Here is a 13,138-nt window from a genome sequence, read left to right as displayed (position 1 = left end):
GACCTCCCCACTCCCCTCGGCCCCATCTTCACTGCCTGACTTTTCTCCATCATGCTTTTCAGCATCAGCTTCTGCCCGCTCATTTCATGAATGTGAGCTCCTCATGAGCAGAGACTCCTGTCTGCTCGCTCCTGCATCCTCGGCACCCACAGTGCCTGACGTAGGCTCTTGGGCAGGATGCGACGACTGCATACATAAGTCACTGTGTGCCATCGAGGGGTGTTCAGACGGCCCTGCCCTGCTAAGTTGGGAAGAGCTGAATTATTCCCCACCCCCAGATTCACATGTTGGAATCCAAACCTTCAGAATGTGGCTATGTTTGGAGATAGGTTTCTTAAAGGGGAGTGTGTGTGTGTGTTCAGTCATGTCTGATTCTTTGCAACCCCATGGACTGTAGCCCAGCAGGCTCACTTAAGTCACCTTAAATGAAGTCCTCAGCGGGGGCCATAGTCCAATCTGACTGGTGTCTTCATAAGAAGAGGAGATTAGGAGATAGGTGCGCATGGAAGGGAGACCGTGGGAGGGGACAGCGAGAAGAGGGCCATCTGCAACCAAGGGGAGAGGCTTCTGAAGACAGTAACTCTGCAGACACCTTGGTCCTGGACTTCCAGCCTCCAGAACCAAGAGAAATCCATTTCTGTGGTTTAAGCCCTACTCTCTGTGTAATTTGTCATGGCAGCCTGAGCTGACTACTACACCAGCTGTGAACTCCTTGAGGACAAGAACCCATGGTTTCTTCATCATTGTATGCTCCACATCCACGAGGTTCTCGTCCAAACCCATACTCAGTCAACAGGGCGCTAATCAAATTGCATTCCCCTCGCAACAGAAAGATGATGATGGAAGAAGTGCTGGGCAGTGAAGGGAGAGCCCGGCATAGACAGCCAGAAGCAGGTTCACCATAATTGTCTACACAGGCCGGCCATTTTCTTTACATCTTATCTATTTCAAGGTGGTGTCGTCTCTCACTTGCTATTGGGTTTCCTTGTGGGGTGTGATAAATGCCACGGTGGAGAAAAGGAAAATCCAGTCAATGGCAAAAACAGACAAAGGAGTCAGGAGTCTGTACTCAGTGGAAGGGCTCCCTTTCCATGTAACAGGTATGTGTGATGCTCTTAGCAGTCGTGCGAGGGGTGGGATTCAAGACAGAAAGAGGCACGATGGAGAAGTCCCAGAGGAAGGCCACTTCTCACCTCTCCTCTGCTTCTGGGCTCCAGGATCTTAAAGATGTTTTAATCTGCTTGGGTCACCCCTCCAAGGGCAGCAGTTGCCTCTGAGGCTCCCCCTGCCAACCCCGGGGACCACTCAGTGCTGCTTTGGAGTCTGCAGGTTGGTATACAACACGCCTGTGCCCAGTTCGGATCCGCTGGGAAGCTGGTCCAGAGCAAGGCCCGTGGCATGGAGCCAGTCTGTTGTCATACTCACCACCCACCACGGAAGGGACTGTGTTGGAGTTTTAATGTGCATTTTAAATACGCATGCTAAGCAGAAATTTTGGTTCATTTGACTTGTTAATTTTTCTCTTATGATGCTCACACCGAAGACTGTACTTCTGACAATTCTGGTTGACAAATGTGTGAGCCACCTCCCACCCCCACCCCCGCCAAGTAATTCTCTGTGACATCAGTTGGTGTCCTATAATTTAACTCAGTTCTGACACTGTCTACCTGGAGATAATGCCAGGTTCTACAGGGTAAGGATTCAGTCCTCCAGGACTTCCCTGCCCAACTTTAGATGCCAGTCGAAGTCCAGGTTGTCCCCTGTGCTTCTGATGACTCTATCAACTGGAAGTTTCCATGACCTCCTTCTTTAATTAATTTTAATGAATTAATTTGCTAGAGCAGTTCAGGAAAACAGTTTACTTACTAGATTACTGGTTTGTTATATATATTTATATAAAAAATACAACTCAGGAACAGCCAGATGGAAGAGAGACACAGAGCAGTGTATGTGGGAAGGGGCTCAAACTTCATGTTCCCTCCTCTGGCACCTCCATATGTTCATCAACCCAGAAAACTCCACGATCTTGTACTTTGAGGATTGTTATAAAGGCTTCATCAAGTAGGCATGACCAATCGCTAACTCAATTTCCAGACTCTGTCCAGAGAATGTGGGTTGGACCAAAAATTCTATGCTTCTGATCATGGCTTTGTCTTTCGGGCGACCAGCCCCCATCCAGCAGTCCATCAAGAGTCACCTCATTAAAACAAAAGACATTCCTATGGCCCAGGAAATTCCAAGGAATTTAGGAACTCTGAGCAGGAAGCGAACACTTTTAAGTGTATATTTTTTGTTGTCTCACATTTTATCTACCCAAGTCTCAAAGATGTCATCTTCTGTTTTCTCTGGAAGTTTCATGGTTCTAGCACTGTATTTAGGTCTCTGATCTATTGTTAACTCATTTTTTGCATATACTGTGAGGTAGGAGTTGAATTCTTTTCTTTTTCATATGGATATTCAGTTATGCTCTCAGCATTTAAAAAAAAAAAAAAAACTTTCTCCTATGGAACTGACTTGTTCAAAAATTAACTGACCATAAATGTGGATTTTTTTTTTTTGATGTCCTATTCTGCTGTATTCACCTAATAGTTTATTCTTGTATCAAAACCATACTGAATTGATTACTGTTGCTTAATAGGAAGTCTTGAAATTAGTTTATAGCCCCCAACTTTGTTCTTTTTCAGTACCAAAAGGTACTTCTAGGTACCTTTTTGTTCTTTTTTTTGTACTTTTTCAGTACCAAAAGGTTCTTCTAGGTACCTTGAATTGTCATATGTTTTACAGTCAACTCATCAGTTTCTTCAAAACTCCTCTTGGAATTTAGGATTGTGAGCTACAGATCAATTTACAGAGAGCGGATACCTTAATAACACCAAATTGTCCAATCCATGGACACTGCATATCTTTACATTTATTTAGGTCTTTAATTTCCCCCCCTGGTGGCTCAGCTGGTAAAGAACCTGCCTGCAACACGGGAGACCTAGGTTCAATCCTGAGGTTGGGAAGATCCCCTGAAGAAGAGAACAGCTTCCCAATCCAGTATTCTGGCCTGGAGAATTCCATGAACTGTATAGCCCATGAGGTTGCAAAGAGTCAGACACGACTGAGCGACTTTCACTTTTAACTTCTCTCAGCAGTCTTTTTTTTTCCCCCCACATTTTAAAAATTACTTTATTTTAATTGGAGAATAACTACAATATTGTGATGGTTTTTGCCATACATCAGCATGAATCAGCCACAGGTATACATGTGTTCCCCATCTTCCTGAACACCCCCCTCCCCCACCTCCCTCTGCACACTACATTTTAAAGATCCTTGAAAGACAGTTTGAGAGATTTGCTCTTTGGGCATTGTGGAATTCTTTTCTTTTTTAAATTAATTTATTTATTTTAATTGGAAGCTAATTACTTTACAGTATTGTAGTGGTTTTTGCCATACATTGACATGAATCAGCCATGGGTGTACATGTGTCCCCCATCCTGAACCCCCCTCCCACCTCCCTCCCCATCCCATCCCTCAGGGTCGTCCCAGTGCACCAGCCCCGAGCACCCTGTCTCATGCATCGAACCTTGACTGGCGATCTGTTTCACATATGATAATATACATGTTTCAGTGCTATTCTCTCAAATTATCCCACCCATGATACATATCTCTAGCCAGGGACTCATATACAGAATCTATAAGGAATCCTACTAATCAATAACAAAAAGACAAGTAACACAACTTTAAAAACGGGCCAAAGACTTGAAAAGACATTGCACAAAAGAAGACAGATGAATAGTCACTGACATGAAAAATGCTTAATATCAATATTCATTAGGAAGTGCAAATTAAAACCACAATGAGATACATTTCATAGCCACTAGAGTTTTTTTGTTTTTTAATGACAACAAAAGGGCCCTAGGAATCTTTTTTGGAGAGAGGGGAAATATTCTAAAATGAGAGTGGTGATGGTTGTACAACTTTACAAATTTACCCCCAAAAATCATTGAACCATACCATCACAATAGGTGGATTTTAGGATATGTAAATTGTTCCTCATTAAGCTCGTATATTACTGATGAAAGTGTTAGCCATATATTACAATTTAAAGACACAAGCTGGGCTTTGCTGGCAGTCCAGCGGTTGAGATTCTGCCTTCCAATGCAGGGAGCACAGGTTCGATCCCTGCTTGAGGAACTGAGGTCCCACATGCTGCGAGGTGCAGCCAAAATTTTTTTAAAAGACACAAGCATGTGGAGAAATTGTAAACAAATGCTGGAGAATGATTAACATTAAAATTAAGGATAGTTTTCACCCCTAGGAGGAAGGAGAGGGGGATGGGAAGTGATACGGGCAAAGAGGGAACTTCAAAGATATTTGTCATCTTTTTTCCCTATATTGGGTGATGATACACAGTGTTCATTGTATCAGCAGTTTTTATAGCTCACCTGTAGTCTATAGATTGTTATTTTGTTTCTGTCCTGTAGTTAATAACTACTACTTCAAGTGGATAAAATAAAGCATAAAAGAAACTAAAGGCAGGCCTGATTAGAATACTTGACACAATAACACTATCCAGTGGGGAGTAAGACACAACCCAACCTAAAAGACTGGATAACAGCACAGAAGGCAGAGTTGGAAGACGGTCCCCAGAGATGAAAGCCAGTGGGCATTCACACAGACTTATAAGGCAAACCGATGGGCATGGCGGACCAGATAGTGAGGAAGAGGATAACAGGTTGGCGGAAGGTCATAACTTCTCCACTTTGGGCTCACAAGGGGTCGGGGGAACACAGCACCCCATCTGTCCTAAAAACATAAATACGCATGCATGCCTGCACGCATTCATTCTTTTTTGCTAACTTAGGCCAGTGCACTCCTGAACCTGAAAACCTGGCCGGAAATATGCAGCCCTCATGCTGGCGAGTGGCAGGCGTCATGGCACTGGTCCTGACCTCTCACTGGTGGCTCACAGGCTTCCAGAAAGACAGACGCCAACTCTCCACCACTCTGCAGACACTCTCCCCCTTGTTGTGCCCGGATTACTCTTCCAAAGGCAGTGGTTCTTGCAGCTCCATTGGGAGAACCCTGGGAGAGGAATGCTTCAAAGACCCAGTGTTTTATGAGCCCTCCCCACCCCTCTCTTTCCTTTCTTCATCTTTCCTTCTTTTTAATCTGCTGTGGTTTGGATCCCCGGTTGCCAAATACATTTTAGAAGATATCGTCTATTCTGAACCACAGTTTTTAGAACATCAAAAAGCTTTTAGGATATTTCACCACTGTTTGGCTCATTTCTTGGCCTCACTTGTCAACAGATTTAAATAATTATAGATATGAGGAGTTTCTGTGAAAAAAAAGTCTCTTCTCTCCCCTGAACCTATTTCTGCCTCATTTCTTTGTTTTGCAGCAGAAAAGTCTCCTTTTGCTCCCTCTCTTTTAAAATTCATAATTCAAAGACCCAAGCCTCTTGGCTAGTGGGTGCAAATTTGGCCACATTCTGCTGTATCAGTGATACCCCCTGCAGAACTGGGTACCTCCTTTCCCATACAGATTTCCTCCATCACATAAACCCTGGTGTACACTCAGCATACCTTCACACATGCATAGACACATGGGCATGCACACAAACACATGCAACATGCATGCACTTACATGCAAGTGCAGGCATGCTCATGTGCACTCATGCTCATTACTGAGCATCCATGAGAGATTTTCCCATAGTTCATGCATCTGCATCAGTAGCAGTTCCCATGGGTAGCCATCTTGCAGTTACTTTAACATTCAACCAATCTTTATGGAAAGCATATTGCAGACTGAGTATAGGTCTAGGCTCCAGGGAAACCACAGTGATGAGTTCCTGCCTTTGTGGAGCTTATATTCTAGAACAGCACTGCCCAGTAGAAGGTGCCTCAATAAGGGCAATGTCCCACACTGCTTAATACAATAGCCACTAGCCAGGTGTTGTTACTGAGCGCTTGACATATGGCTGGTGCAAATGAAAACTGGAGTTTAAATTTTATCTAATTTTAATTAATATAAAGAGCCACATGTGGCCAGTAGCTGCTATATTAGGAGAAAATGGATAGACACTTTCTCCTGCCTCTTCCTCTTTACTTATTTATATAAGTAAATTTTGAATATTAAAAAGTACCATCTTAAAATCTCCTTCTGCATAACTCTCATCAAAAAGAACACAGATAACAAATGTTGGCAAGGGTGTGAAGAAAAGGGAACCCTCATACCCTGTTGGTAGGAATGTTAATTGATATAGCCACTGTTGAAAGTAGTATGGTTGTTTCTCAAAAACTAAAAATAGAACTACCATTTGACCCAGCAATTCCACTCCTGAGTATATTTCTTTAAAAAAGCAAAACACTAATTTGAAAAGATACATGCACCCCAATGTTCATAGCACCATTATTTCCAATAGCCAAGATATAGAAGCAACAGATGAATGGATAAAGAAGATGTGCTACACACACACACACACACACACACACACAATGGAATATTACTCACCCATAAAAATAATGAAATTTTGCCATTTGCAGCACCATGGATGGACTTGGAGGGTATTATGCTAAAGTGAAATAAGTCAGAGAGAGAAAGACAAACACTGTATAATATCAATTATATGTGGAATCTAAAATATACAACAAATCAGTGAAAATACCAAAGAAGAAGTAGACTCACAGAGAACAAATTAGTAGTTACCAGTGGGAGAGGGAAGGGAGAGAGGCAAGATAGGAAGGAGTAAGAGATTAGGGGGTACAGACTATTAAGCATAAAATAAGCTACAGGATATATTGTACAATGTAGGATATAGCTATAATAACTATAAATGGAGCATAACCTTTAATAATTGTGAATCACTGTGTTGTACACCTGTAATTTATATAATATTATACAGCAACTATACTTCAATTAAAAAGAACTTTGCAGATTAAAAAAACATTTAAGCCCTTTTCAGTATCAAAATGAATTTCAAACCATAAATAAAGCCCATCAAGAAGCTGAAAAAAATTCCTCTGCTGCTCCAGAGAGGAAAGAAGCAGGAGGCCCGTGGGAGGTTTCCAGACGGGAGATGGACATGGCTTACTCAAGGCAGAGAGAGGTGGAAGTGGTCTGATACTGGTTTATTTTGAAGACAGTCAACAGGATTGCTGGTGGATTAATTTGGGGGTGGGGTGAAGAGCGTTTTGGCCCAAGTGTGCCATGATAGAGCCATTGGTGGAGATGAAGAACTTGAGAAAGAGGAAACCCATGTTTGAAGGGGAAAATCAAGAACCTGATGTTCAGGGACGTCCCTGGTGGTCCAGTGGCTAAGACTCAGCACTCCCAATGCAGGGGGGCCTGGGTTCGATCCCTGGTCAGGGAACTAGACCCCACATGCCTCAACTAAAGGTCAGCGTGCTGCAACTAAGTCTTGGCACAGGCAAATAATTAAATTAATTTTAAAATAAGAGTCTGATGTTCAGCTGAACATGTCAGTTTGGGTGTCATCAGCAAAAAGACACTTCCTCCCTGCCCTGCTGTACCCATGACCTGTCCTCCCCAGTGCCTTGAGGGACCCATACCTACTGCTGAGGAAATTGTCCAGCAGGAAAATGCCTGAGAGTGGCCAGGGTTCTGGGTTCACTGGGGGGGCGGGGTCCCCCTTCCCGGGTCCTGCTCAGGTTTGTCACCTGACCCCCTAAGCAGATAAGTGGGCCCCCACGGCCTAGAGGGTTACTCTTGAAAGTAAGTCTGTTAATTCTACCTTGAGACCTCTCTTCAGTGGGACTTGAACCCACGCCAGCGAGAGAGACAGAAGGGGATATGCCATCTGCATCCCTTCTCCCTGGATGTTGGCTATCCCTGTTTCAGAACACGTCTCCCCACTCTGGTAGACGCATAATGAAAGGCTGCCCTCTACAGAAGTCCATGCATTCAGACATTCAGCATGGTCCAGTCCATCACTTCCCCTGTTGGGGTTCTATTAACATATCCTACCTCCTTATAAGCAAATTGTTCTTGTTTAGTCAGTAAGTCATGTCCGACTCTTTTCCACCCCATGGAGCCACCGCCAGGCTCCTCTGTCCATGGAATTCTCCAGGCAAGAATACTGTAGTGGGTTGCCATTTTTTCTCCCAGGGGATCTTCCCGACCCAGGGACCAAATCCTCATCTCCTACATGGGCAGGTGGATTCTTTACCACTAAGCCACCTGGGAAGCCCCAGATTGTTCCTGCACTCCTAAATTAATATTTGTTTAATGAAATTCCAATCAACATTCTAACAGAATTTTATTTTACAGATGATTCTGATTTATGAGAACTGATTTACATTAATAGGTGATCAGAAAAAAAACAGAATTGTTTGACAAAAGAATAATAAAGAGGAACTCTACCTGATACTAAAACATGCTCTAATCTATGGGGAAAAAAATTTAAGTGAAGCATAAGTGGAAGCCTTAATAGCTAGATAAGAGATATAGAGCAGATATAATCAAGAAATATCCTATAAAAATTTAATGTATGACCAGGGTGGTTTCACAAATTAGAAAAAAATAACACTATACATGCTACTAAGATAATTGATAACTTTCTAGAAAAATGCTTAGAATTGTATCTCACAGCTTACCCCAAGATCAATTCAAGTCCATCCAGATGAGTTAAATATAAAAAATAAAGCCAAAACACTCTAAGAAAACATAGAATAATAGGTCTCAGCTATCAAAGCAGGGAACCACTTTCTAAAATCACTGTGAAAAAGATGGATAAATTTGCCAGCTAAAAATTAAAAATTCTCTACCTGTAAAACATGAAAAATAACCATAAGCAAAACTAAATGACAGACTGGGAAAATTTGCAACAAACACAGAAAAGTACTAATATTTTTAATATGGAGGTAACACTTGTAAATTAATAATAAAACCACTGGGCCTCACAATACAAAAATGGCATAAATCCACAATTCACAAAATACAAATGGCAAGTGAATCTTTGAAAACTGTTCATCCTGATTAGCAATCAAGAGAAGCACCAAAGCATATTAAAACAGTTTTCCCATATCTAATTGGCAGGGCTTTTCATGGTAATATTTTATGTAATCTCAGTGGTGAGTCAGGCACTCATTCACTGCCGGGGAAAGGCCAAGAGGAGCAAAAGCTTGGCCATAGGAGTCAAGAGAATTTAAAATGTCAACATCCTTGGACCCACTGCTTTTATTTCTAAGCATTCATCCAAAGCTTGTTATCAGAAGTGTGGACTAAGCATGTTGACTGCAATTTTGTCAAGAAGAGTCAGAAATTAGGAATAGAAGTCCAAAGGCAAATGCATCATGTGTGGTGTATCCCTAAAATGTAATTTCATGCTTTAATCATTCTTTTGCTCAATGTTTGTGAAAATGGGAAATGTTCAAGGGAAATGAAGGAACTGTGATATCTGGGATGGTGTTTTTCTTTATTATACTTTGATGCATTTTCTATAGTGATATTCCTTTTATGATAACAAACAAAAACATTCATATCCATTTTCTAATGCCTGTATACATGCCACTTTCCAGCCCCAGATAAGCATCTTGTTTCTGATATCCCATCCATAAAAGTGACTTGCGAACCCAGCCAGCACTTCACCAGCAGAGTTCCCTCCGCCACTCCCACCACTTCATAAGATCACAGCACCCTTGTTGCTTTTCTGTATCCCTTGGTCTCTAAACATGAATGAGTGCCCTGCATCCTCATTTGTTTGTTTTGGGCTTGTTCCCACTGTCCTTCCCAGAGAACGGAAGAGAAGAAGAAAGTGATCCTTCATTTTTATGTTCACCTGCTCTCACGCCATCTGTGCTTACCTGGGTGTTTGCTTTGGGTGCCAGTTGGGATGGGTCACAGGAGCAACTTGGAAAGTATCGCTAGTTTCTTTTGTCTTTTTGAGGAAACTGACACTGTCTTTGTTTTTGTCCCATAGGTAAGATGCTGCCTCTTGCGTTCTGCCGTTGGAACAGTTAAGTTTTCTGTGCTGAAAGCATTTCGGGAAACTCAAGCACTAGACTTCAGCGTTCAAGGGAAGCCAAAGCCATTGGAGGGGGCAATAAAGCCAAAAACCTTTTATCTGAGTAGTTCCAAAAATTTCACTGCCCCTTCCCAGCCGCCCCCATCCCCCAAATAAGCCATTGCACACAGCCAGGCAACATGGCAAGCAAACGAAAATCCACCACCCCGTGCATGGTTCGGACATCACAAGTGGTAGAACAAGATGTGCCCGAGGAAGCAGACAGGGCCAAAGAGAAAGGAATTGGCATGCCACAGCCTGAATCAGCCAAGGACACTTGGGCAGCAGAACCTGAAAACTCTTCCAAAGACAATGAAGTGATAGAGGTGAAATCTACAGGGGAAAACCAATCCAAAAAGCTCCAAGGTGGTTACGAATGCAAATACTGCCCCTACTCCACGCAGAACCTGAACGAGTTCACGGAGCACGTTGACATGCAACACCCCAACGTGATCCTCAACCCCCTCTACGTGTGTGCCGAATGTAACTTCACAACCAAAAAGTACGATTCCTTGTCTGACCACAACTCCAAGTTCCATCCCGGGGAGACCAACTTCAAGCTGAAGCTCATCAAGCGCAATAATCAGACCGTCTTGGAGCAGTCCATCGACACCACCAACCACATCGTGTCCATCACCACCAGCGGCCCCGGAAGCGGGGATGGTGACCCCGGGATCTCAGTGAGTAAAACCCCCATCATGAAGCCAGGGAAACCGAAAGCCGATGCCAAGAAGGTGCCCAAGAAGCCGGAGGAGGCCACCCCCGAGAACCACGTGGAAGGGACCGCCCGCCTCGTGACAGATGCCGCTGAGATCCTCTCGAGACTCGGGGGCGTGGAGCTCCTTCAGGACTCGCTAGGACACGTCATGCCTTCTGTCCAGCTCCCACCAAATATCAACCTTGTCCCCAAGGTCCCCGTCCCGCTGAACACTACCAAATATAATTCTGCCCTGGATACCAACGCCACCATGATCAACTCCTTCAACAAGTTCCCCTACCCGACCCAGGCAGAGCTGTCCTGGCTGACGGCAGCTTCCAAACACCCAGAGGAGCACATCAGAATCTGGTTTGCCACCCAGCGCTTAAAGCACGGCATCAGCTGGTCCCCGGAGGAGGTGGAGGAGGCCCGGAAGAAGATGTTCAATGGCACCATCCAGTCTGTCCCCCCGACGATCACTGTGCTGCCTGCTCAGTTGGCCCCCACGAAGATGTCACAGCCCATCCTCCAGACGGCTCTCCCATGCCAGATCCTTGGCCAGACCAGCCTGGTGCTGACTCAGGTGACCAGCGGGCCAGCGACTGTCTCCTGCTCCCCCATCACGCTTGCTGTGGCTGGAGTGACCAACCACGGCCAGAAGAGACCTCTAGTGACTCCCCAGGCTGCCCCAGAGCCCAAGCGCCCCCACGTCGCTCAAGTGCCAGAGCCCCCACCCAAGGCGGCCAACCCCTCGCTGACCCCAGCCAGCGATCGCAAGAAGACCAAGGAGCAGATAGCGCACCTGAAGGCGAGCTTCCTGCAGAGCCAGTTCCCCGACGACGCTGAGGTCTACCGGCTCATCGAGGTGACTGGCCTCGCCAGGAGCGAGATCAAGAAGTGGTTCAGCGACCACCGGTACCGGTGTCAACGGGGCATCGTCCACATCACCAGCGAATCCCTCGCCAAAGACCAGCTGGCCCTCGCCGCCTCCCGCCATGGCCGCACGTACCACGCGTACCCAGATTTCACCCCACAGAAGTTCAAAGAGAAAACCCAAGGTCAGATGAAAATCCTGGAAGACAGCTTTCTGAAAAGCTCTTTCCCGACCCAAGCAGAACTGGACAGGCTGCGGGTGGAGACGAAGCTGAGCCGGAGAGAGATCGACTCCTGGTTCTCAGAGAGGCGCAAGCTTCGGGACAGCATGGAGCAGGCCGTCCTGGATTCCATGGGGTCCGGCAAGAAAGGGCCAGACGCAGCGGCCCCCAACGGTGCCCTGTCCCGACTTGACCAGCTCTCCGGTGCCCAGCTGGCGAGCTCTCTGCCCAGCCCCTCACCAGCGATTACAAAAAGTCAAGAGCAGGTTCATCTCCTGAGGAGCACGTTTGCCCGAACCCAGTGGCCGACCCCGCAGGAGTATGACCAGCTGGCGGCCAAGACCGGCCTGGTGCGAACTGAAATCGTGCGCTGGTTCAAGGAGAACAGATGCTTGCTCAAAACTGGAACCTTGAAATGGCTAGAGCAGTACCAGCCGCAGCACGTGGCAGACGATCACGGCTACGACGCCTCATCGAGGAAAGTGGTCAAGACCGTCATCACCGAGAACCCGAAGAACGGGAGTGAGGGGGGTCATCAGTACTACAAGGACCCCAAAAAGCTCTGTGACGAGGACCTGGAGAAGCCAGGACCCAGAGGGAAGGCAGGTGGCGAGCAGACGAAAGACAGTTTGCCGGCAAAGCCCTCGGAGGCCACGTCGGACCGGTCAGAAGGCAACAGCCGGGACGGCCAGGCCAGTGATGAGAATGAGGAGTCGGGCGTCGTGGATTGGGTGGAGGTGACGGTCGGAGAGGAGGATGCCGCCTCCGACAGGTCGGACAGCTGGAGTCAGACGGCGGCAGAAGGCACGGGGGAGCTGGCCGACACGGACTCGGACAGCGGCCCTGCGGAAGCCGGCCAGGCCTAGACAGGTAATGCCACCTGTTCCCGGGGAGCCAGGGAGGGAGGCTGGGCTTCTTTCTGTCTATTGCCTGTGTCGGCACAGTTATCGGGTACAGGGCTGTTGACGCAGATGATGTGTTCGCCTTTCAAGCTCTTTTAAAACAAAGGAAGAAAAACAGGGGCTGGCAGATTTTCATCCTTATTTGCAAGGCGGTGCCCAGGTGGTGCTAGTGGTGAAGAACCTGCCTGCTAATGCAGGAGACATAAGAGATGTGGGTTTGATCTCTAGGTCAGGAAGATCCCCTGGAGGAGGGCATGGCAACTCACTCCAGTATTCTTGCCTGGAGAATCCCCATGGACAGAGGAGCCTGGCAGGCTGCAGTCCATGGGGTCGTGCAGAGTCAGACACAACTGAAGTGACTTAGCACACACAGGAACGCTGGTTGGCGGAAACATCACTGCCTGTGGCCTTTGGGCGTCTGTCCATTCTAAAG

The 13,138-nt window shown here is 46.1% G+C and overlaps 1 protein-coding gene across 5 annotated transcripts in view; it reads left to right on the top strand.

Annotated features, from left to right (window-relative positions):
• Positions 1 to 13,138, top strand: part of ZHX2 (zinc fingers and homeoboxes 2) — a 177,510-nt gene that overhangs the window by 148,028 nt on the left and 16,344 nt on the right. For all 5 annotated transcript variants that reach the window (XM_070477056.1, XM_070477057.1, XM_070477058.1 and 2 more), the window contains one exon: positions 9,929 to 12,673. In XM_070477056.1, coding sequence (XP_070333157.1) covers positions 10,153 to 12,669 — 2,517 coding nt within the window. In that variant the 5' untranslated portion in view covers positions 9,929 to 10,152 and the 3' untranslated portion in view covers positions 12,670 to 12,673. The remainder of the gene's footprint in view (positions 1 to 9,928; positions 12,674 to 13,138) is intronic.

The sequence above is a fragment of the Odocoileus virginianus genome, chromosome 15 (genome assembly GCF_023699985.2).
Source record: "Odocoileus virginianus isolate 20LAN1187 ecotype Illinois chromosome 15, Ovbor_1.2, whole genome shotgun sequence".
NCBI classification, from domain to species: Eukaryota; Metazoa; Chordata; class Mammalia; order Artiodactyla; family Cervidae; genus Odocoileus; species Odocoileus virginianus.
Note: the sequence above shows the minus strand (reverse complement) of the source record. Positions and strands in the feature narration are given on the sequence as shown.